At 38.8% G+C, this 26,646-nt stretch overlaps 1 protein-coding gene across 1 annotated transcript in view; it reads left to right on the top strand.

Annotated features, from left to right (window-relative positions):
- The window catches only part of snx19b (sorting nexin 19b), a 182,687-nt gene that overhangs the window by 28,522 nt on the left and 127,519 nt on the right, over positions 1 to 26,646 (top strand). The window contains exons 7-8 of the mRNA XM_078532183.1: positions 2,717 to 2,903; positions 13,712 to 13,844. Coding sequence (XP_078388309.1) covers positions 2,717 to 2,903; positions 13,712 to 13,844 — 320 coding nt within the window. The remainder of the gene's footprint in view (positions 1 to 2,716; positions 2,904 to 13,711; positions 13,845 to 26,646) is intronic.

The raw sequence follows: 26,646 nt of genomic DNA, 5'->3' as shown, positions 1-26,646 counted from the left end.
GCAGCTGTTGAGAAGTAATTATGACTTAGCATGATATTAAAAACTCAGTTACTCTTGATTGAACAGGGATTAACATTTTCATTGCACAAGTAATGTAATAAGCAGTTGAAGTTCACACCAAATCAGTCATTTCTAATGGTTGCATCAGTGAAGCCTGCAACAATGCATCCTGTGGAGATGTGGGGTGTCAGTGACAGCAACCTCTGGATTTCTGTGTTGAACGTCACATGGGCGGATGCCTGAATTGCTGTCAGTTTTACAAAGTAATAACAATGACACAAACAGCCTCGTTGTTAGTATTACCATATATTCTGGGCCATTATTGCTCATACCAAGAACAATACCTGCTGAGTTCACCATTGATGTGTAACAGATTCATTCATTCGATTTTGGAAACAGACTAATTTCTTGAAACTCAGATGCTGTGATCATGATAACACGATAAAAGAACTAGTAAGAAAATTATAAAATCCGATCAGTGACATTTTTTCGTTGGCATAAGTATGTCTTGAGTGATGTTCTTCTAGATTAATTTGCGATGCTCTCTATTTGTTTGCATATTCAATAGTAAATAGGCAGTGTGGGATTATGAGCTATCACCATTTATCCTACAATGAGAAAGATTTGCTAACCTACATGCAGGATCATTTAGTGAGACCCTCTGTTCCCTATTATTCATTACGTTTATAGCAATGGTATAATAGAAATGAATTCCTTGGTTTAAAAGTAGTAAAGAAGTCCACAGTGAAACAGCTGTGAAACCAGTGGTACTGTCAAGCAAAGTTGCCTGGCAGCCTCACACCATAAAACTTAACTGAACATGAAACCAATAACATATACTGGGGGTAGAACTTCATGGTCAGTTGTGGATTTAGAAGGTTTCAATGTGATCTAATTCAGTGGTTTTCATGCTTTCTGTGTGAGGCTTCCCACAAGAATTAAGTCACTCCTGGAACTCCTGCAAATGTTAACCTAATCATAAGGATCCTTTGTCCCAGCTCCTGCAAGAACATGTCAGTGACCAAAATGAAAAGTGGAGCTGTTGTTGCAAGAAACATTTTTTAATAGTGTAAGGCAACAGAAAATGTGTTAGCAAACCAGTAAGTACAGAGCAGCCTGATCTAATAATATCTGAACAGGCAAACTAATGTCATATCCCAGAGGTAACACCTTTTACGATATAGCAAAGAACTCACCATAAAGGGAAAATTGTAGGCTCACTATCAACAGGTGTGTGGAGTTTATGGATTATTTTAGTGCTAAGATTGAGATCATCAACAGCAATGACAACTATAGCACCTTTACCATAGTAATACATTCCATGGCACTTCATAGGAGCATTAAACAAAATTTGACACCACACTATATGAAGAGGCATTAGGACAAGCAACCAAAAGCTTGGTTAGAGAAGTAGGTTTCAGAGTGCAGAATATTGACTAAGTCTACCTGAATTGGATGATCTCTGTGGATCCCTTGTAGATCTTGAGTTCGACTGGCCTCCCACAGTGCACCCTCCATAAACTTGAGCTTATCTAAACTCTGCTGCCCCTATCCAAACACACACCAAGTTTTGTTCACCCATCACACCTGTCCTCGCTGACCTAATTCCCTCCCTAACATCTCCACCTCTCTACCTCTCTCACCCTCTAGAACACTCTTTGAAACCTACTTCTTTGACCAAGCTTGTGGTTGCTTGTCCTAATACCTCTTCGTACAGTGTGATGTTAAATTTTGTTTAATGCTCCTGTGAAGGTGCCACGGAATGTATTACTACATTAAAGGTGCTATACCAATGAAAGTTGTCATTGCTGTTGATGATCTCAATCTTAGTGATAATGTAGTCCATAAGCTCCACGCACCTGTTGTTAGTGAGTTTATGCTTACAATTTTCCCTTTATCGTGAGTTCCTTGCTATATTGTAAGAGGTGCTGTCTGTGGGATATAACATTAATTTGTCCGTTCAGATATTATTAGATCAGGTTGATCTGTACCCGAACTCCATTTACTTGTCATTCCTCCGTTTTGCTTGATATCCTTAACAACAATCTCAGTCTTGATTAATCTTATGACCCAGCATCCACAGCCTTTTGATTGAGAGAGTTCTAGATTTCCACTACTTTATGTGGAGAAATAGTTCCTAATTTCACTCCTAAATGACCCTTCTCAATTTTTAAGATTCTTCTGCTTCAATTTTTACATTGAAAGATACATACAGTATTTTGAGAAATATAATAGAGCAGCTTATGTTAAAACCGAAAATTGCACTCTAGCAAGGGTAGCTTTGCAAAGATTTTTCCTGTAAGTTGGTCCTTCATTTGAAAAGGAGTATTGAACAAAGGTAATTCATCAAACATGGTATCAAACGCAAGAATGTTCTTGTTTTACATTGTACTGTATGTACTGTAATTCTTAAATGGTTAATTAAGGATCCTGAATGAACAATGCACTTTAGGTCAAGAAAAAACTTGCATTTACATAGCACCTTATCATGTCCTTAGTAAATTTCACAGTGCCTTGCATTCAATAAATTACTTCTTGATGTGTAGCCACTCTTGTTATATAAGCAGGTGTGCTGGTAAATTTCTATAATTCTTGCTAGCATCATAAATATTTCAGATGAATATGATGTATTAGCCTAACTTTTGATGAAGGTGTGTTGTTTGTGATTATACCAGAATTAGTTCTTGCTAGTATGCCACTGTTTTGTTTTACTCAGTTATCAGAAGGCCTTTGCATAGCCGGCATGGAGGATTTCATCTCAGAAAAAGAAAAACTGCTGAAAAGAACACACATTAATTTGAAAGGAAAGGAGTCCAAAGAGGTTGCCACTGTTGAAGGTGATTATGCAGCCAAAAAGCTGCAAGGCAGTGAGCCACCTTCTTCTCACCAGGATTTGAATTCAGGTATGTAAGTGACCCAGAATATTGGCATCGTTTTGTACTGCATGGAGGACACTTTAAAAATGAAGAATATGTTTTTGTAATTGCTGGGATTTTATCCAATAGTTTGCATCAACTTTGCCTAAGAAACTCTGGTAGAGGTAAATTATTTAGTTTTTTAAAGTGTTATCGAACAAAAAAAATTTGCTTTTGTATAATCCTGACATTTTGAGAGGCACTTTGTTGAATGGGATACTTTTGGACTGTGGTGACTATTGTTATGTTTATAAATGTGCACATTAATGAGCCCAAATGACAATGAAATGACCAATTAATTTACCTTTAGGAACCATTTATTGAGGGAAGAATGTTGGTCAGGGCACTGGGGGTATTCCTTATCCTTCTTTGAGCGTCTCCATGATTCTCCAATTTTCAACCTACAGGACAGATGAATCCAAAGGGTGGCACCTCCACCTAGAGCTTCAGCCTCCAACACTATACACTGAGCCAAGCTGACATGAATAAAATGAGGAATACAAGATTTTTTTTTACCTTTTTCAGTTTATCTCCATCGTTTTCCATGCTAGCCCCATATCTCTTGAATACACTAACTAATTCAGGGCAGGCTAAATACAGAAGGAAGCAGCCTTCCATTGTCAAATAAATTTACCAGCTATCTTTTCAAAGAACATTAGGATTTGACTATCAAAAAAGCTCTAGAATGTCTGTGACAAAAAATAATTTTTCCTTTATTTTTGCATAGCTGAAATAATTTTTAAAACACCAGATTCAAATATTTTGGATGAGATGCTCAAGTGACTGCCACAATATCTTGTTTAAAGTGAAAAAATTAATGGTAGGCCAATACACTGATTAGGATGGGTTTCAGGATGAAGACTGATTGCTTTTGATCAATAATATATCAATTAAAATGAAGTTGCTTTGAAATAATAGTGAATGCAATGAGTCAAGCAACGATTATAGATTGAAATTCTATCAAAATTTCCAATGGTAGAAAGTATTCTCCTTTTGAGGAACAATGCCACTTATTTTCCTCCTGAGAAGTAAATCCTGTAAGATGGATTCGAGGGACTTGCCTGATTAGTTTGTTAAATTAACCCTTTGCAAACTGGGATCGGACTTCCAGTATTGAAGAGATGAGATTCTGAACTGTTTACTTGCGTAAATAAATGGACTAATTTATCAGCTTAGCTAGTTATGAGAAGTGTCTGACATGGTTGGTAGGGGGTTATCTGTCTTCTGAAAGGACATGAGCAGTAGTAGAATTTTATTTACCATCCAGTTGTAAGTTTGATAATAAATATGAGGAGAGTTTGCCCAGTAATATGTTCATACTTTCTTTTGAAGTCATTAGATTTTTGGGTACTAAGAGAATTAAGGGGTGCGGGGATGGACTGGGAAGGTGGAGTTGAAGTAGAAGATCAGCATGATCTTGTTGAATGGCAGAGCAGGCTTGAAGGGCAAACTGGCCCACTCAGGCTCCTATTTTTTGTCCTTATGTCCCAAATACGAAAAGTTTAAAGTTAAATATCTGATCATAGAGCTTACCTATCTATGGAATCTACCTTATGCTGATGATGAGAACAGTTATAGGGAACAATCTTCAGCTCGAAGATTTTTTTAAATGCACTTTTATTTCACTTACATTATGTTGTATTTGCAATATAACTTTTATGGTTGTTCCTTCTGTACATTTCTTCCCTCCCTCAGGTCACCTGGTAGATAGTTCTGTGCTTTCGGATTGGGGAAATACCTAGCTTTTGCTCAGCACCTTCTTCATGGGCTAACTGTGGACCCTGAAATTCTTAATGCCTCTGAATCTTTATGGTCTATGTTTGTTCTATTTTCAAACAAAATTATGTTGGGTTTTAGTCTTGGAGTTGCCTGTAACTTAATTCTGCCAACAGAGGTTGGAATGAGTTTTTCCAATATTCACAGTGTTGCTCTCTTCTCTAAACAGAAAGGAAAATTTGATCATATTTGTTAGAAGCACACACTCTGATTACAAAAAAGTGACATTGGTGGTCAGTCTACTCCAGCTCTTGCCTGAAGATAGATTGTAAAAGCAAACTTTCTAAGGGTAGGTAGGGTTGGGGGAAGTGTGAAGAGATAGAAGAAATTAAGCCAGAAGTGAAATAGATGAAACACAAAACAAAACTCTTACAAGGTGTTCTTGAATGAATTCCATTATCTGTTAAACTCAACTTGAACTAGCTTAGCAATATTTAGATTTGACTGATGTTATACTTTGTAAAGGCTGTTTGCATCTATTGAAAAGTAGCATGTAATAACTAAAATGTTTTACTGTAAATAATATTGTCATTGCTAGAAAATTATCATTGCATTGTGCATTTTTTTAGCATTGGCTATGATTAATGAAAATGGTCTACAGTCATAATCTTGAAAGACGACACAAAGGGCTATGAGCAATGTCATTCTGATTAATTTTGAAAAGTTAAATATTCCTAGAAAGTTCATTAAACCTTGGCAGTAAACATAGCCATAATATTTTTGCTTTAATTAGAATGTTTAAGGTTTTGGTTGTGAGGAAAGAAGCTTGTGTTTTTTAGTTAATAGGAATGTGTGACAGATTTACAAGTACCAGGACAGCTTTACAAGTACCAGCTACTGTTGTCGTCATTTAGGACAATGTGTAGCAGCCCCGGCACTGCCCCACGCCCTCCCCCGTCAAACCTTCTAATGTCTGGATACTCGCAATGAATTTAGACTGTTTCCTCTCCCACTTCCTCCCTCTCTTCTGAGGCTGACTCTTTGCCTGGCTATGGTTGCCAGGTACCTTCTGCCAAAGTGACTTTTAATTCTTTTAGGAACTTTGATAGTGAGGGTTGTCGTGGCCTTTGAACATGGAGGAAGTAACAGCTGCATGCATTCCTGTCTTATCTGATGTCCACTTACATGCAATCCTGGCAGGGTCTGCTAGATGGTAATTCATGGCAGGGATTTTTAAAAATTCATTCATGGGTTATGGGCTTCGCCAGCTGGGCCAATATTTATTGCCCATCCCTTATTGCCCTTGAGCAGGTGGTGGTGAGCTGCCTTCTTGAACTGTTGTAGTTCACGTGGTGTAGGTACACCCACAGTGCTGTAGGGAGGGAGCTCTAGGATTTTTCCCCAACAACAGTGAAGGAACGGTGATATATTTCCAAGTCAGGATGGTGAGTGGCTTGTCGGGGAACTTGCAGGTGGTGGATCTGCTGCCCTTGTCCTTCTAGATAGTAGCGACTGTGAGTTTGAAAGGTGCTGCCTAAGGAGCCTTGGTGAGTTTCTGCAGTACACCTTGTAGATGGTACACATTGCTGCCACTGTTTGTCAGTGCTGGAGGGAGTGATCTTGACTGATTTTAACTTCCCTCCCCAAACCCTCAACTAGCGGTAAATGAGGCCAGTTGTATTACTTCTACTGCCTCTCTGACTGAGATAACTATCTTGACATAGACCAGAGGCTGAACTCAAGACCTTCCTGCTCAGCCATTCACTGGATTAATTTGTTGAACCTCTGGGGAACTTTTTTTCCATTCCTTAATTCTTTTGTAAGGCAATGTTTTGACATCTTCTTTCATTGTTTTAAAAAGAATCTGTAATAAATTTGTATTTTAATGTGCATAGAGAATACATTGATGGCCCAAGGTGTACTACAGTGCTAACCTTTTTTTGTGGCAGCTCACCTCGTTATTAATGATGGAAGTAATTTTCAGTAGTGAGATAAAATTCATTACTTTCCTTATCTACCTTAGCTATACAAGAAATGATATACTTCTTGCCATTTGATAGTTTTAAATTTATAACAAAAATATCTAAAACAATTGGGTCTATATATACTGATAACTTCTAAAAAGAGATTTGACCTTCCAGTTACTGGCTGAATGAATGACATGGCAAGACTTCACGTTTTAAAACTTCTATTAAACAAATGACTAAAAGCACTATTGAGTAAACACTATTTTCTTTTTGTAGGCGACTTATAATTTACACAACAGAGAGGAACATTCCCCTTTTATACTTATCACACGTTGCATGACAATATTAGAAATGCAGGTCCCTTTAAGAGTAAACCAGGACAAGCTTCGGAGTGAATTGAGAGCAGGTGATGTTAATTGATACCTGTACTTAAGAGCTAAGCTTTCCCACAGTAGAGAGGGGGTTTTGCTTCTGGACAGGATAAGGATCCAGAAGTGAAAACTGGTATTTGTACTGAACTATAGTTTAACAATAAAACAGTTGCGACGCTCAGAATGTCTTCTGTTACCTGACTTGGTAAATGGATATCCACCTATTAGACATTGCATTCCCTAAGGAATTACAGTCCTTACAGCAAGCAGTCCACAGTTGCTTCCAATGGGTTTCCATATCCCCGTTTCGCTGAGTAGTAACTTCGAGTGACCGTCGCCAGATGCTTTCGTCAGTTCGTGGGGGAGTTTCATAAATCTACCACCAGCAATAAAGCCTGATCTAATGATTCTTCTACCCCCGGCCATGCCAGGATGACTTTCCTGGAATCCTTTGACTGCTGCAGGGTGCATCTCTTAGACGAGAGGTCGTCTCCCTCCCACATCTAGCTGTGGTAGCTCGCAAAGTTAAGCAGTCTTTTCTCTCTGCTCGGAACCTCTGCTATCTGTCTGTGATATTCATTGATTTTATAGGGAAGCCTGTAACCTGATCTCAAAATGGTTTCCTCTGCCCTTATCCCCGTGGCAACTTGAAACGCATAAACTTTGTATCCAGGTAGAAATGCTATTTAGCTATAATTGATCCCAACTCCCTTTCATCTTAGAAATAAATGGATGGTTAACAGTATACATATTTACAACCTGATACCAACAACACCTTTCTGGGACTTTGGGTAAACTTAGAGATTGTCATTGTCTCCAAGCATAAATAACTTGCATCTTCTCAGTAAAAAAAATTAAGCCTTCCTTTGATCTCTAACAATCAAATCACCCAGGCTTATTGTCAGTCAGACTGCAGAACAGGTCACACCACCTCCTTCATTTACCCTAAATTTAGAGCTCCAACCCCAAACATAATAATCTTATAAACCTTCTAATTGTAACAATAACATTTTTCATGACCTCAACATTCTGAAGTATGTTTCAGTCAATGAAGTACTTTTGAATTGTTGTAATAGAGGAAATACAGTAAATCTTATTGTTGCATAATCAGTACTCAAAGTCTGTTGCTGTAATTGGCCATGTGCTGGCTGTTGTGACAGCATGCGTTTCAATATAACATCTCTGCCAGAACTGTAAAGGTCTCTCAAAATCAGGGGCATCATTCTATATTTCCCTAGATTTTAGGGTTATTCTCCTCCTTCACAAGTAGCAAAAAGAATAACTTAAGTTTATTTTTCATTTGATACAAGTGTTTGAGGAGAGAAATGAACGTGAAGGAACAAGCATGTTTTAACCTTTTGATTGAATTGGATCTCTTTCAATTTGTATTTTCGGGTGTAAGATGGAAATAAGATCTCTAGCTTGGAGCCAAAATCTTTACTAAACTTACCCTTTCAAATCTATCCATACTACTTTGAATTTTCTCCATATTGATTAACCCAGAAAGTTGAAAGCTGATAATGCAATTTAACATTCTTACAAAGTGCAGGGTTGGAGGCTTTGGTGATGGATATCAGTTGCAGCTACACTATAACACTGAAATAAAAGCAGAAAATGCTGGAAACATTTAGCGGGTCTGGCAGCATTTGTGGAGAGAGAAACAAATTTAATGTTTTTAGGTCTCTGACCTGTCATCATACCGTACCTACAACACTGAGTTCAGCAGTAAGAAATCCAAATCTGACCTTCATAGGTTCAAGACTGAAATTCAGATTTCAATTTCACTGATTTGGCTCAGCCTAGAAGAGACTGTAATACCAGTACAGAATGACAGTGATCCCACTTATGTACAGCCATAGCGGTAGAAATAGAAATAGAAACTTAAGCCATCCAGGAAGAATTTTGTTGGAATGTTAATTCTTAAATGTAGCTTTGTGCCAGTAAAAGAATTAAGTTGACATATGTCTTCACCAGGCAAAATTATCTAGTCTAGACGACCGTTAAACTGCAAATGCTGACTTAAATATGCAAAGGGGTTTTAAGCAAATTCACATCAGGGCAGCCTCACCTGATACTTTAGTAGTGGTGCTATTTTCATTTTCAGAGTTTTGCAGCATTCTATAAATGAGAAACACATGCAAGAGATGGTATTCAATAGACCCTTTTATAGAGTTTCTTTCAGTACTGGGGCTGTGTGATTACACAATTCTTTATACTGATTTTGGCTTTGCGTTGATGCAGAATCTGTAGCATGATGAAATCGGCAAACTGACATTTGGCCATTGATGAGCAGAGCTTTGCTTTCCTCAACTAGGGAGTGATGTGAAACCTTTTATTTATATATTGTAGCTGGATTTTCTGTTCTGCTCATGCCAGCAAGTAAATCATTAAAATTAATGGTGGAAAGCAGAAAGCCCCAGTGTGTATCAGTAGAAGCCTACATAGTTCTTGGTTTTGAGGCCTGCAGTGGACGTGTGGTACAATATCTATGATTACCACACTCATAATTTCAGTGAACTTGTTTATTAAGGAGAATGTTGCGCCTAAACTTTGTATAATTCATTTTTAACCATTTCTTCTGCGCCAATGCACCAGATTTTCTTTTCCCTCCTTAGGCGCTGTTGAAAATTATTTTGGTTTTATTTCTGTATATTCCTCTGTATGTTCCAGGACTGATTGGAGCACAACCCTCTTCAAGTTCTTTCCATTGTTTCTTTAACATTATCTTTCTGGAACATTTTAAAATCCACATGCTTTTATAAAAGCATTGAAGTCATAATTAGAATGGAACTATTTTGAAACCTTATCAGAACATTCATTGTCAGTCTGGTTTGTGCTTCTTGAAACCTGACAAGCAATTATTTAACCATTAAAATCACTTTTATTAAATTCATAGTTTAGTAGATTCTACATTTTGTAATTCAGCATTATTTAAGAACCGTCACAATCCTTGAAGGGATCTCATGCTTAAGTTTTCAAGGGGTAATTTTATTCTTGCACTGAAGTGGGGGACATCTCCATTTCAGCTTTTAATCTTCCATATTCTAAAGCTGTACTACAGAACATAGGAACAGATGGTTAGTTTTCACATGTACACATGTAGAATTGATACCCAATTCTACCTTACCACCATCTCTCTGAACACCTCTGTTGTTGCTAAATTATCAGACTATTTATTCAACATCCAGTACTACTTGAGCAGAAATTCCCTCCAAATTAAATGTTGGGAAAACTGAAGCCATTGTCTTCAGTCCCCGCTCCAAACTCCATTATATTGCTACCAACCCCAACCACCTCCTTGGGAACTGTCAGAGCCTAAACCAGACTGTTTGTTGCTTTGGTGTCATCTTTGACCCTGAGATGAGCTTCTGACCACATATCCACCCCATTCCTAAGGCTGCCTTTTCCCATCTTTGTAACATCATCTGACTTCACCCATTTCTCAGCTGACCTGCTGAAACCCTCATGCATGCCTTTTTCCCTCTTGTCTTCACTATTCCAAAGCACGTCTGGCTGGCCACTCACTTTCTACCTTCCATAAATTTGAGACCATCCAATGCTTGTGTCCTTACTTGCAGCAAGTCCCATTCAGCCATCACCCCTGTGCTCACTGATCTACGTTGCTCCTGGTGAAGCAAAGCCTTGAATTTAAAATTCTTATCCACGTTTTCAAATCCTTCCATGGCCTTGTCCCTCCCTATCTCTGTAATCTCCTTCAGCAGCACATCCCTCCAAGATATCTACGCTCATCAAATTCAGGCCTCTTGAGCATTCCCAATTTTAATTGCTGCAACATTGGTGCTGGTTCCTGTCCCTAAGCTCTGGAATTCCCTTTCTAAACCTCTCCACCTCTCTTCCTTTAAGATACCCCTTTAAACCGACTTCTTTGACCAAGCTTTTAGCCTTTTGCCTGAACACTACCACCAGTGGCTTGGTGTCTAATTTTGCTTTATTACGCTCCTGTCAAGTGCCTTGGGATATTTTATTTCGTTAAAACCGCTAGATAAATAAAGGTTGCTGTTGTCCTCGAGTTTGTTTCAACACTCAATTCGAGCATGGCTGATCAGTATGTTAACTCCAGGTTCCTGCCTTGGTTGCATATCCTTGAATCCCCTTGCCCAACAAAAATCTATCAAGTATCAGTTTTGAAATTTTGAATTGAACCAGTCTCAGTAGCTTTTTCGGGGAGGGAGGGAGGGAGGGGATCTATCCTTTGTGTGAAGAAGCACTGCCTGATGTCACCCCTGAATGGCCGAGCTCTAATTTTGGGGTTGTGGCCCCTTGTGTTCTGGACTCCCCCACCAGAAAAAGTAGTTTCTCTCTAACTTATTCTATCATATCCTTTAAAAAGAGGTCTTTGTGCTGTTATTTTAGTTGACTCTCATTTGCCATTCAGTGGCTGGCTACATTCCTCTAAGACCAAAATAACATTCTTGGGGATGCAACTGAATGCCTGAACAGCCTTATCTACTTAAACTGTGCTGAGTTTAAGGAACTGTAATCTATACCTATCTCCACCAGGTGGAAGTATACTTCTGTTTTTACCACTCCTAAGGACTGGAAATGCAATGATCTAATCCAAGCATGTCTACAAATATTTCCTCCTACTTCGTCAAAACATTATTTATGATGTGAGTTTTACAGTGATTATAATAATAATTCCTTAACAGGAGGAAAAAATGATATTGCATAATACATCTGAGAAAGGGTGAATTCTTGGTATTAATGCTTTCTTTTACTGCCCCAAAACCAGTAATAACCATGTTTCACTTTGGCATGTTTCAAGGTTTAAAAAAAAATCAATTCTTCGTCTTTCTTGACTAAACCTTCTGAAAATTTCTCTCTTTGCTTGTTGCAGTGACTTTTTTGGAGATTATGATGCCTTAGAATAGTTTGTAACTCACATGTGACTGATGCTACTAGAATATCTTATTAAAATTGTAAGAGTTGGCAAGAATTTGACAGTAAATAGTCATTTTCCATTTATGTCTGTTACTCCTGCTGAGTGCAAATTAAGAAAGTTGCTAGTAAACTTGAAGTGTAATATTATCTGAATTTACCCAGATTAAAGAATATAAATTTCATAGGAATTATGTTTTTAGTTCAGTGGTTGACAGATTGTTTTATATGTTATGACTAGTATTTTACATATATAATGTAGTTAATTCAATCCAAAGTTGATTTAGTAAAATTGTGGAAAAGAAGATTAAACCTGTTTTATATAGTGTTCCCAGAACATTCCAACATGTTTTACAGCCAGGTAGTCACTGCTATGTAGACAAGCATGACAAGGTTCCACACAACATATTAACGAATGACTAGATAATTTTGGTGATTGTTCAGGAGGGAATTTTGGCCAGGACGCAGGAAGAACTCTTTGCTGTCCTTTAGATAGTGTTATGTGATCTTTTACAATTTCACGAACAGACAAGTGGTGCCTTAGTTTAACGTGTCACCTGGCAGGTGGCACCTCCCACTTTGTAGTACTCCTGTGCTGCAGTGCACTGTCATCTTAGAATATGTGCTCAAGCCTGCAGTGCAACTTGAACCAGTAACCTTCTTGCTCAGAGGCAAGAGTGTTGCCAACTGAGTCAAGTATACATACTTGGGGATAAAACAAAATAAACAAACTTTTGATATTAACACTTAGTGCAAAATAAATCCTTTTATCTTTGAGCTCCATGAAGTAGATTGCAACTGCACCTCTTTCCTTGTTGTTGTATTGTGTACTGACTATCTGATGTCCAGCTTTGGGCGAGCAGAATGTCCTCCATCTCACATCAGCAAGAGCAAGGTATCCTGTTCAGTTCTCTCCAGAAATTCTGTGCCTTAGCCCTCAATTCTGTTCCAGCCCTTGGCACGTGGTCCTTCTGAACCTGACTGTGTGCAGCTACTTAACTGTGAGCTGGATTTGTGTCAAAATCAAAAGTTGGGCCAAGTCTGTCACTAACTCACTCTATTTTGTGTTTTCGAATATTGCCTTCCTCTCTCCCCTTTTTCTTCTATCCTGTTGAAATCCTTAGGCACTGCTTTGGCAATTACAGTCTCAACTTTTTCGTAAGTCCTGTGTGTTGGTCTCCTGAGCTTCACCCTACAGAAACTCAATCTCATCTGGTACCTGTGGCCTGTCCCATGTTAGTCACCTGAATGACCTTTCCAGCACTCCCTGCCTTATTTGAACATACTCCTCCAGTGCTACACCTCAACTTAGCATCAGCTGTTATGCCCTCACATTCTAGAATTCTCTTTCTAAACTGCTCCATCTTGCCATGTTCTCTTTTCACCTTCCGCAATCCCCATAAAACCTATTTCTTTGACCAAACTTTTAACTACCTCCATTAACGCTGGCTTGGTGTCTAGTTTGCCCTGTGTGAAGTTCGTTTTTGACAAAATAATTCTTGCAATATGGGCTCCAATAGCAAAGAATTTGTTGCTCATCTTAGGAATGTTTTGGTGCATTAAAGCTCTAAGATCTTGCCATTTGTGAGCTGTGTTCTCAAATGCAGCCCTGATCCTTATTTGCTGCACATTCCATCCTTAATAGGTATATATAATTGTTGTAAATAAATTATAAAAATAATAAATCTGTCCATTAGATCTAGGATATGAAGTGTGTTTTAAAGCTGATGTAGTGAGAACATGATTTGGTTCTCATCTTCCTGATTTTGAACATTTATTTAAGATCTCATTTATTTATGGTAACCATGTAATACTCATTTGTTTTCCTTTCCTTTTCAAACAGAGGGTTCTGAAACAGCCTTGGCAGATGTAGCATTGGATCTTCTTTGTTTGCTGATGAAAGATCACTGGAGCTGGCTATGTACTGAGAACATTCAAAAAGTCATTAGGCTGCTGTGTGGGACCCTGATAGAACGGTGGGTGAGTTGTTATAGATAATCGGTCCATGCACAAAAACAAATGCTATTTTTGAAAGCTAAAATTTCGTTCTGTATGTGATGCTTGAGTCAGAATTTCCAGGTTGCAATCTGTTGATCTGACACTCAACTGAGTAAATTGAGGATAACGCCTCGGTAACTCACAGGTAAGGCGCGTTGGAGCATTAAGTATTTGGGGTGTATACAGATGAATGAAACCAAATGGTCACTTTTTAAGAGAATTCTTAAATTGAACTGCTGGTGAATGCAATGTGGTGGAGAAGGAAACTACTAAAACAAAGCCCTCATGTCTACCATTTTTTTCAAGTCTATCACTACGGCTTAGTGCATGAATTGAATATGAGTTTTAGGGATTTAAATTACGAGGAAAATTTAAGGAAGCTGAGCTTGCTTCAGCTTGAAGGGGAGACTTTAAGGTGACTGAACCCAGCTTTTCCAACATTGCAGAGGAAATTGACTGAATTTATCTAGCAATTGTTCAGCATTATGAAATGTTCAAATACCGTGAAACACAGGTTTCAACATTAGAATCGAGACATTATTTCCCCTGGCTAGGGAATCAAGAACAAATGGACACAGTTTCAGGATAAGGGGCCCATCATTTAGGGCTGATATGAGAAATTTCTTCATTCAAACGGTTGTGAATCTTTGTAATTCTCTACCCCAGAGGGTTGTGGATACACCATCATTGAATATATTTAACGCTGAGAAAAACAGATTTTTGGTGCCTCGGGGAATCAAGGGATTATGGGGAGTGGGCAGGAAAGTGGAGTTGAAGCCTAAGATCAGCCATGATTGTATTGAATGGCGGAGCCGGCTCAACAGGCATTATGGTCTTCTGCTTTTATTTCTTATGTCCTTATGAAGATTAGGATGATGAGGGAAACCCGGTGATACTTTTTACCCATATTCTCATAGAGTTACTGCATGAATTAACAATTAGAGGCACTTCTGGAGAGAGAAGGGTTTGAGGAAAAGGTGAGTATGCTTTCCTCTGAGTATAAAGCCACAACAAAAAAATATCAACCTATCATCTTAAATCATTGACAGTTCATTTAAAATTTTCAAGGAGGAAAACATATTCCAGACTGGGGATGACTTGTGGTAGGAGGTAATTTCTGATGAAATCTTATTTAGTCTGATATCACGAGACCTTTTGGAAACAGGAAAAGGTTCTGTCTTAAAGAGATTGTTATCAATTTACAGTTTGTCACTTTTACAACAACAGACTTTTACTTCTCAGCCTGTAGTTTACCACACCCTTGTATTTGATGTACCACATGGCTTCCTTTGGATGTTGGATGTTTCAATAAGATTATCACAGTGAATTTTTATTGTTTTATTTTTAAAACTTATTTCAAACAGCACAATGTGTTTAGCAAAGCACTCTTTGTTTGTGTTATTTTAACTTAAGAACAACAGAAGTAACTCTGTTTCTTACAAAGTTTCTCATGGCCTTTTCTTTATCACTAGAATTTGACTTGGCCCTTTTAGAAATGTTTATGATGGTAAATAAAGTGCTTTATCTATCGCAAATTTGTTCGCAACAAATATACATTGAAAGTTCAACAGTTCTTAGAAAAAAAGCTGTCATGATATTGTAATATTTACAAATATTAAATATGAGAACTTGCTGTGCCCAATGATAAGAATGGTATATAATATGTGGAGTGCAATTGAGAAAAAATAAGATTTAGGGCTGAAACTGAAATAATAGTAGATGCCAGAGGTGTCATTGTACTGGAGCAGCATGGCCATGAGCACGTCTAGTTCTGGAATACAAGTCTTCAGCATTGGGGCTGGGATGTTGTCAGGGCCCATATTCAGTGTGGGCGGAACCTGAATGGAGCTGAAGCTGGGATTCGGAACCAGCTTTTCCATTCCATTACTCTTGGTATAAAATGTTAAGTGAATGGTGTTGAACTGGGGTGCAAAATAAGTTTCCCAACATCAAATATATATATTGACTAGACATTTAGAGCGATGAGCCATTTTCATACATCTGGTATAAACCCTTTCTATTTACCTAATTGTTAATAGCGTCTGGATTTATTAATTCAAAACTTGCAGTTTTGTTTCTGTGTTTAGTATTTCTTTTCCCTAATGGCAGTCTTCAAAGCAAAATATTGGTATGGTGTTCTTTAAAGCTTATAGGTCGTTTCAACAATTACCAGTTCAATATTTCAAAAGATAATTGTAACAGAGAGTTTGTTCAGCAGTGTTGTTTAAATGAATCAGTTTGTCAGCTTGTTTGCAGTTTACTTGGGGAGGGTTTTACTTTTCTGAAAACTTTTGGTTCTTCTGGTACTTTGCCTGTTTCAATAAAATGTTCATTGTTCAGGGACGAAGAAAAGCTGGTGGGACATTAATAACTGATCTCACTTGAGGACTAACCTCCTGTATTTTAGTTATTCAAAATATATTTAAATGTAGAAATGCTATAAATTGACATTTAATTGCTAGTCTCATAATTGCGTACTAATACATTTTTTGCCATCTCACCTATCATTATATTCTTGCTGTTGTAAATATTGTAAGTATTTTAAAGAAGACTAAGCTAATGCTACTGCCATGTTGGAAAGTCTTGAACTGATACCATTAATATGGAAACTGCGTCAGCTGCCTTAAGTTGACTGTTTTCCCCAGACTCCTTGTGGACCACTTCATGACATTTAATATTCTGGTTCTGTTTAAGCTCACTGGTGACTAATGAATCAAATCTTGCTTATCCATCATTAGGAGTCAGTTGTTGCAGTTGATTAAGATGATAACCTTATTCACTGGTTGCCGCTGGAAATATTACATTTAAATCAAATCAAAGGAATGAAAATGAGGGTCTCCTTAAACTAACAGCTGAGGGAATATTAATTTCAGGCTGCTGTGGAGAAAACCATTCTAAATTCAGTGCCTGATTCAACAGCTTAAATATACTATTCCCTGTTTTCTGAAGCACAGAACCATGCTGAAATTTTTTCCTCAAGGCACTGCGAAGAAAGCAAATTGAACAAGAAATAAGGAAGACATCTTTATCTTCTTAGCATTACTTTGGTTCTCTTAGTACTTGAGGCGGAATTTAATGCAGCCTGTCGCAGTGGGAACCTCTTAATCACGGAAGAGGCCTCGGGTCAGTCTCTCGGAGGTGGCAAAACCTCCCGATAAAGTCAGAGGGCTGGAGGGACTGACGTGAGGTTCCTGGCCACCAACTGTGGAATGTCAGTTGGGCTCGTTAATGAGCCAATCTCACCTTTGGCCTGGGATCACTCAATGATCCTGGGCCTCTGGTGGATGCATTGCCAGCTGCCGCCACTGCTCCCGGTGGTGGCATGGCGATCAACTAGGAGCTGATGGCCTCCGGCCGCCAAATCTTCGCAGGCGGGATTTCCACTTCCGGGGTCCAGCGGTGGCCACCTAAGTGCCTGAATGGCACTTAAGACTGTCTGGCCTGCTCCATTAAACTGACGGAAGTTCCCCGCTGGTCCATTGACTGGTGGGCTAGATCCCCATGGGCTATTTAAATCCCACCCATGGATTCATTCCAGTGCATTTGTGTGAAATATATAATTGTCTTTGCAGTTCTGCCTTTTTGACTGATATTGTAAATCTCACAGCTGGAATTTTCAAAGGCTGCGTTTGTTAGCAATGCAGCGCATGTGCAGTTCTAGTGTTTTACTCCATTGCGTCATTGTGAGCAACAGAGTAGGAGCTTTTTAGATTAGCTTTTTAAAAAATATTGCATTTTTATTTGCATTTTTGAAAATACGCCTTTGATGTTTTCGAGAAAACAGAGGGGAACATACAATGTAATTGGGAGTTTTAAAACCCAGATCCCTATCCGTGATTTAATTAGTACTGGGTACTGGATATAGGAGGAGAATTCTCCAAGGCAATTAGGGATGGGCAATAAATGTTGGCTTAGCCAACGTTGCCCACATCCCATGAATGGTTATTAAAAAAAAATTCTGTGTATGAACTCTTTAAGTTGTTTGGAGCTGGGAGTTATTGTTTCAGTGACACCCTGTGACTGGGTAAAACACTCCATTGTCACCAAAGGCAACTCCAACAGGCTTCGTAAATAGATTCTCACATTCTTGCTTGTGACAGCAGTCAAAACTGCTCTCAAACAAAGATTGAGAACAATTTTTCCAAACTTCAAGGTCCTGGAATAAACTGGGCGGGGTTTAGGAGCACGGAGCGGGGTTATGGTCCGGAAATCAGGAAGCGTGGATTTCTTTGACCATCTTTAAGTTTTAACTCCCGCCAGTGTGAAACTTCTCCTAGCATAACATTAGGAAAGGGAAATAATAAATTGGGCATTTAATGTAATACCAACTGTTATAGGAATGTTGATCCATAATAATGTAATTGCATGTGACCCAAACACAGTCCATTGTTTCAGCTTCAATGTATAATGCTAAATAAATTCACATTTTATGTATGTATAAGAGATTGATCCTGATGGCTATAAAGCAGACCTGTGAACCCCCTGCCCCGTGAACTCCTCGTCACTGAACCAACCTCGATCTGCCCCCCCAACTACGCTCTTCCCTCCAGCAACAGCATTAATCTCACTGCACCTTGGCTGAAGCCTTTATTGGGTCCTTCCCCACCCAACACAGCTCCCATGAGTTATTGATGTACGTGCAGAGGGTACTGGCAGGCTGGGCGCAGCGGAGTGACATAATTGGATTTCTGAGCATGTGTGGACCAGTGCTCATGCGCAATCGGGTATCAGTGGCCATCTTATGTTGGCAGGAGACACTATTTTTCAAAACTCACGGGGGTTGAATGACTTGTTAGTTCAGAAGTGTGAAAGGTGCATTTGCTGCAGCTGCATTATGACTAACTGATACTTCTTACTACCTCCAATAAAATAATATTTCTCACAGTTAGCGCTTAGAAATACTGCTCATGCCAACTATTTTTTGGGTATATTTGAAATATTCTCAAAATCACTTTTCTCTTCCACTAGAATCAATTTATAGATTTAAAAAAAAACCTAATATCTGCCATTAAACCTTTGAAAATTAATATATTTTCTATCACTGAATGATAAAATGCAATATTAGGGAATCAGGGAACAGTTTTCTTTTAAATATCTCTAAGCAAATAGTTTGTAAAAGAATCCATTTACTTTTAGAATGGTTTTGTTAGGTCTCAGGTTGGAACATAGGACTTAGGATGTTTTTTCAGAAGCCCGCTGGGGCCCCTGGCCTGCCCGCCAGCCTTAAGGTTGGACGGGTAGGGCCTTTAATTGGCTTAATTATCCTGTCAATGGCCTCAATTGGCCATTGACAGGTCGGCGGGCGGACAGTTGATTTCGCTGACCGCCCGCCTTCCTGAATATTTAAATGGGCCGGGATGATGTTGGGGGTTCCCCCCAACATCACCCCGCGTCATTTTTGCGTCGGCGAGCAGGCTCTGCCCCCAACTCGCCGACGGAAAAATTCTGGCCACAAACTTGGCCAGTTCACTGCTTGTGATTTCAGGCAGTCAGTCCCAAGACCTGATGCCAAAATTGATCTCTCAGTGTCTGTACCCTTGAACTTGAAAAATAACATTAGGAACATAGGGCATTGGTGAGACTGCATCTCGACTACAGAGTGCAGTTTTGGTCTCCTTATTTAAGGAAGGATGCAAATGCGTTGGAAGAGACAATTCAGAGGAGGTTTACTAGATTGATACCTGGAATGAGTGGGTTGTTTTGTTGTTTTATGAGGATAGATTGGACAGGCTGGGCTTGTTCCACTGGAGTTTAGAAGAATGAGGAGTGACTTAGTTGAAGTATATAAGATCCTGAATGGCCTTGACAAGGTGGAGAGGGGAAAGGACATTTCATCTTGCGGGTGAGTCCAGAACTAGGAGGGACTATTTTAAAATTAGGCGTCACCCTTCTAGGATAGAGTTGAGGAGAAATTTTTTCTGAGGGTTGTGTGACTTTGGAACTCTCAGCCTCAGAAAGTGGTGGAGGCGGGGCCACTGAATATTTTTAAGGCAGAGGTAGCTGGATTCTTGTTAGGCAAGGGAATCACAGGTTATCAGAGGTAGATGGGAATGTGGAGCTCGAAACACAAACAGATCAGCCATGATCTTATTGAATGATGGAGCAGGCTTGAGAGGCCAAATGGCCTACTTCTCCTATTTCGTATGTTCGTATGAACCACACTTAAAGCAAAAAGAGAAAGTCGATCTGATGTTTCATCTACTGTCTGAGCTAGAGCCTGGAGAGAAATTATATTCTATTTGATCGATACAGGAACAGAATTGCTTCTCAGCAATCATGATTGAAAAACACAAAGTAACCTATTAATTTTATCGTTGGTTCTGACCTGCAGTAAATTGGAAGAACTAAATAGTGATGAATGAAATAATTATAACTTGCAAAACAATTTTAAGCTCTACACCTCAAAAAAAAAAATACTGTCACAATTTTCTTTTAAAGAGCACTTAGGGCAGCTGTGAAATTGAGCAACTAAGCTTTGATAAGATTCTGTCCCTGTCTTTTTGAGAAGCTGACCCTTTGCTAAAGTTTTCCATTGAGGTAATAATTCTTTGTAACAAGAAATAAAAGATGTGACATTCCAATTTGCTAGGTCAGCTGAACTGTGAAATATGAAATAATGTCTGTGTGGATTGGCATGTTCACAGTTTATGAATTGCTTAGCACATAGTGTTACATTGAGCAGACCAATATCTAAGTGAGATCTTGCAAATAATTTATATCATTAAAACTTTGTTTGCATGGGATAGGTCGATTAGTCACTGATGAAAAATGAAAATATCTAAAACCCAGTACATGCTGTTCTTATTTGGAATAAATTCAGTACCATGGAATGTAAAAATATCTATTGTACTCTTCCTTCAGCTTTCCACAGACGAGAATTGCCTGGTGAGGGTCATGAAGAAACAAAAGTTCAAGGGTTCTGTAGTCATGAGTTTGAAAATGTATTTGAAGCTTCAGCCTTGTGGTACAATGATTTTCATGTGTACAGCAGTTTCACAAACTAAAGACTGCACAAATGTCAAATTTTGAAGATTAATTTAAACATTATTTTTCATTTGAATGACTTTGGGAGTTCCAAGTGAGTAATTCATTTCTCGGCTTATGGTGCTGGCTCATTAGCTTTATCATCTATTTGCAGGACTTCATAGCATAATCCTGTGCCATTTTCAATTAGAATTGAGATAATATCAGATATTTTACTTTGTACATATGAAAACTTAAAATTTTTAGAATTGTCCAGGACTTCTGATAGATTCATTTCTCAACTCGGGATGAAGGATTTAAAAAAAATACAGTTGAATTTGTGTTTGACTGACTTAAGGGAAGTACAATTAAGGTGATCACTTCACGAAAGTGAAAAGCCAGAGGAATTCTGATAAAATAACCAACACCTTGGCTTTTCTGGAGTGCAACAAGGTGATTAGAGATTTATGAATAGCAGTTCTATCTCAAGGAAAGAAGGCCATTGGCAGATGATATGTGGGCAGGGACCCAATGGAGCAGACCAGTGAGGAAAGGAAAAGCCCAACTTTATTAGTGGGAGAAATTATCAGTGGGTTAGAGAGGATGAATACAGCTGCAACTTGGAGTACAGTTCAGTATGGCGTCTCTCTGGGTGCTAGAGTGAACAATATAAAGAAGTGTGTAGATGGACTTTTGGGATGGTTCAATAAACAGCCAATGGTTGATGTGGGAATTGATGGTGTTAGTGGGATGGAGGAAACGGGCCACTCAGATACAGACCTAAGGTGCGATATAGTTCTGTAATAAGCCCTGCTGAGTTTTATAAAGTAACAGAAAAGACCTTAAGGCTGTTATTCTCAAGAATACAACCTGTACCACATGCTAAGGCAGCATAAGATTTGAATGCCTGGTTGGGAAAGTGGTATTGTCGGGAAGATTATAAGTTGAAGGCATTGGTGTCAGTTTTGAAGTTTGTTGTTGATCAGGGTTAGATCTGGACCATTGGCACCAATATTTTGAAACTAAGAATAAATGAAGTTTAATTTATTCAGATAGAGATTTTCCTCAGAGTATATGGGGGAAAAATAAAGAATAAATGCAGTGATGGGGCAAAATAGTTTAAAATAGGAATCTTGGATTTTAGTTTGGAGAATGTGCTTTAGGTCAGTAAGGAAGAAGTTAAGAAACATGACAGTGAAGGAAACATACAGAAAATACAGAAGGGAAAATAGTTTTGAGGAGTATGAATTGGTCATTGGTTTATATGCAAATAACAGCAGAAGAGCAGTTGTGAATGGGAGACACTGGTCTGGAATTTTTGGAGCCTGCTGGAGCGGACAAGATGGCAGGTGGGCACGGAAAATTGTGCAGGAGGCTGCACTTAGGATTCCCGATGGTGGGAAAACTATAGCAATTTAATTCAGTGGAAGAAGGTAACAAGATGGGAAACTCATCTGATAGCAGTGGGAACTTCATTACTTCATATACTTAATTTCCCACTGGAATATAAATTAAATGCAATTAGACAGAATTTAATCCTGCCTCCCCGATTTAGTGAAACTTGCACGTATCTCTCATGCCCTCGCCGAAAGCTGCTAACTTATACAGGCACACTCCGTCAAAACTGGCAGCCTTGGGACCTAGGTTGTGCCGAATTTTGGACTTTGCCGGATTTCGGGTTGGGCACTTTAGGTAGTAGGCTGTCCTGGTCAATCCAGGTCATGTAGAGTCAAGGGTCGCTTCGACTGTGGGAATAGACCGGCGCACAAGCACTGAAGGGGATAAGTAATCCAGTACCATGCGGTACCTAGTCGAATTGTCCAGATAAGTTAATTTTAAATGAGTAAAATAAAATAAAAATAATGATGCATGGCATATAATAAAAATGTGTGGTTTTTGGACAATGCTGGCTTTTAGACAGCTGGTTTTGAGAGCGTGGTACCTTAATGTGGCTTCCTTGACTCACAGGGCATTGGGCTGATCTTGGAGAACTTTTTTCTGTGTAAGAACTTGCTGAGCTGACACTCTAAGGAGCGGAGCTTCTCAATGTCAGAGCTGTGCCCTGCCACGTGGTCTGGTGGCAAGCCCATTACACCCGCATTCATGAGCTTTCTGCCCATAATTCGGTTCAGTCGACAACCACGGACCCATGCCAGATCCCCAATGATTTTCAGACCCACCAGCGGGTGCCAAGACGGTAGGACTAAATCCAGCCCATTAATTAAAATGGAAGAATATTCTGTTACTGCCTTCATGAAAATATAGCTTCAGCCAAAGCAAGAATGGGAAGTAAATATTCTTGCTTCTAAAATGTTCAGCTGAGTAAAGAAGGAAAGGAAGGTAGGAGGGGTAGCCTCATTATTTAGGGACAGAACTGCTGTCATATAAAGTTTTTAATCAACATAGTTTTGTACAGTTTGTCTGGGTTGAGCTAAAGAATAATAAGGGATATCTTGTCATATTGGAAATAGATATATCCCATCAAGTAGCCCATTGTGTCCGCTTTGAAATTGATAAAGAAATAAAAGGAGTCATAGCTGAAGGTTTTTGACTAGAAATCGGCTTATTTCAGCGCATGAAAGTGGACCTGGCCTACATTAATTGATTGAAAAACTGCCAGATCAAATATTAGACCAGCAGTAGTAAGCATTTAAATGAAAGATGGACAAGATACACGCTAAATACGTTTTTTTTTGTGAATGGGTGTTTGAATTTTTTGTGTTGGGGCTCACATTTCTGTATAATCACTCACTTTGACAAGAGGACTTGGATCCTAGCTCCAAAAGGTTAGAGATTCTGAGTGTATGACTGAGTATGAAATCCAGCTGAGAAAAATTTGTAAGAAGAGCTTTTGTTTCTGCTGACATTTAATGATTGTACTTTAAATGAGTCTGTCAGTCATAATCACTTCCTAGTGGAGCGGAGTCTACAGCACAGTTGTCTCCTGATGTTTCAGTGATTAACGGATCCTCTTTGGAACGTGTATAAACATAAAAACCTGAAGAAGGAAGTGGGGTCTAGTAATGGAGAGAAAGCTCTTCGAAGTTTGAGGTTGAAGCGCATTGATAGGACTTCAATACATGAAGGAATCATGTATTATCACTCAATCATGCATTATTTCTGGTCAGTGTCATAACTGGACCTGGAATATTTAATGTTGTCATTTGATAAAAAATGAAAAGAACATTTCTTCGTATTATTCCTTCTTTCTATAAATGTAATACATCAACGAGGCTAAAACTTCACTGCAGTTCTATGTTGTTTTTCTGTACAAATGCTTTAAGATGTCTGCAACATGAATTAACTAAAGAATGTGCAGGAACTGAGTTCTGAGGAGAAACAGATAGACGGAGTGTAATTTTATCCCACTACTTTTTTCAGCTTGATATTATTACTGTGCTAACTGCCTACCAAACAATCGTTTTTGCAATAAATATAGCTACAATTGTGCATCGAGCTGAATATCCTTTTCTGTACTACGACACACATAATGAAGCACCATTTAGTAAATAAATACGCAAACCCAGTTTTAATTCATTTCTGACCTGTTTTTGCATTACCATGCTAGAATTTTATGAAGAAAAAATAGCCACACAAAGGAGGTGAATTTTTCGTTAAAGAAAGAGTTCTTGCCAAATGGATGAAGCAAAATCAAACATAAGAAATAAAATCATGGCTATAAGGCTATTGAGAATTGCTTACTCATGTGTTGTATCTGATTAAAAAAAGGTTTGAGAATCTCTGTTGCATTTCACTTTGTCCAACATGCAAATCTCTGTCACTTAACAATACTAGCGAGAAAGCAAGCCATTTTGTATAGAATCATACAGAACTTGCAGCACAGAAATAGGGCTAGGTTCACATGAGGGGAGATTTGGAAATTTAAAGAGAGAGAACAAGGCAAATAGTGCAGGGTAGTGATACAGGTAGTGGTAACCAGAATGTGACAAGAAGGGGCAGACCATACAAACACTGAGAGTGCACCAGAAATATGATCAGAGCAAAGGAAAATGACTTTAAACTAACAGGGGGAGGAGATTTAGAAATCCAAAGATAAAAGTTGAGGCAACGGAAAAGCATATCAATGTGGATAATGACAAGGGAAAGGAAGGGACAGAGAGTTTATCAGAGAGTAAGATCCATGCAAAAAATAGTGGTTAAAAAAATAAAATTGAAGTTACTCTATCTGAATACACACCACATCCATAATAAGATAGAAGAACTAGTGGCACAAATAGAGATAAATGGTTTAGATCTAATCACCATTACAGAGAGTTGGTAAGAAGTGACCAAAGTTGGGAAATAAATATTCCCGGGTTCATAACATTTCAAAAAGGCATACAGAATGAAAAAGGAGCATCTGCAACTCTCTCTTTTGTGACAGTTTACTAGAGAATAAAGCTATTTTAGATCTAATACTGTGCAACGAGGTGGCGTTAATAATTAATGTCATAGTATAAGATCCAACAAATCCCCAGGACCTGATGGCTCACATCCTAGGCTTTTAAAAGACATAGCTGCAGAGATAGTGGATGTGCTGGCTATCATTTTCTAGAATTCTGTAGACTCTGGAACAGCCCCAGCAGATTGGGAGTTTGCCAATGTAACAGCACTATTCAAGAAAGGAAGATGAGAAAAAGTAGGGAGTTACAGGCCAGTTAGCCTGACATCATTCATTGAGAAAGTGTTGGAATCTATTATTAAGGAAACCTTAACAATGCGCTTAGAAAAACATTGTATGATTAGAACATGGTTTAACAAAAGGGAAATCCTATTTGACAAATTTATTCTTTTTTTTGAGGATGTTACTAGCAGGGTAGATAAAAACGAGCCAGTAGATGTAATATATTTCCAAAAGGCATGCGGTAAGGTGCCATACAGAAGACTAATACATAAGATAAGAGCTCATGGAGTTGGCGGTGATATATTAACATGGATAGATAATTCGTTAACGGACAGGAAAAAAAGAGTAGGGATGAATGGGGCATTTTCAATTTGGTAGGCTGTGACTAGTGGAGCACCGCAAAGATCAGGGCTGGGGCCTCAGCAATTACATATAATTGTACGAACATACGAACTAGGAGCAGGAGTAGAGGCCACTTGGCCCTACAAGCCTGCTCTGCCATTCGATAAGATCATGGCTGGTTTGAATGTAACCTCAACTCCACATTCCCGCCTAACCCTGATAACCTTTCACCCCCCCCGTGCTTATCAAGAATCTATCTACCTCTGCCTTAAAAATATCCATAGAATCTACTTCTACCGCCTTTTGAAGAAGAGTTCGAAAGGCTCACAACCCTCTGAGCGAAAAAATTTCTGCTCATCTAAATGAGCAACCTAAATGGGCAACCTCTTTTATTTTAAACAGTGGCCCCTGGTACTAGGTTCTCCCACAAGAATAAACATCCTCTCCGCATCGATCCTGTCAAGACCCCTCAGGATCTTATATGTTTCAATCAAGTCACCTCTTATTCTTCTAAACTCCAGTGGATACAAGCCTAACCTGTCCAACATTTCCTCATAAGACAACACAGGCAATCCAGGTATTAGCTTAGTAAACCTTCTCTGAACTGCTTCCAACGCATTTACATCCTTCCTTAAATAAGGAGATCGACACTGTACACAGTACTCCAGATGTGGGCTCATCAATGCCCTGTATAACTGAAGCATAACCTCCCTACTTTTGTATTCAATTCTCCTCGCAATAAATGATAACATTCTATTAGCTTTCCTAATTACTTGCTGTACCTGCATACTAGCCTTTTGCGATTCATGCAGTAGGACACCTAGATCCCTCTGCATCTCAGAGCTTTCCAT

Source organism: Cetorhinus maximus, chromosome 2 (assembly GCF_964194155.1).
Source record: "Cetorhinus maximus chromosome 2, sCetMax3.hap1.1, whole genome shotgun sequence".
Taxonomy (NCBI): domain Eukaryota; kingdom Metazoa; phylum Chordata; class Chondrichthyes; order Lamniformes; family Cetorhinidae; genus Cetorhinus; species Cetorhinus maximus.
The sequence above is the reverse complement of the archived record's forward strand: the minus strand, read 5'-3'. Positions and strand labels throughout refer to the sequence as shown.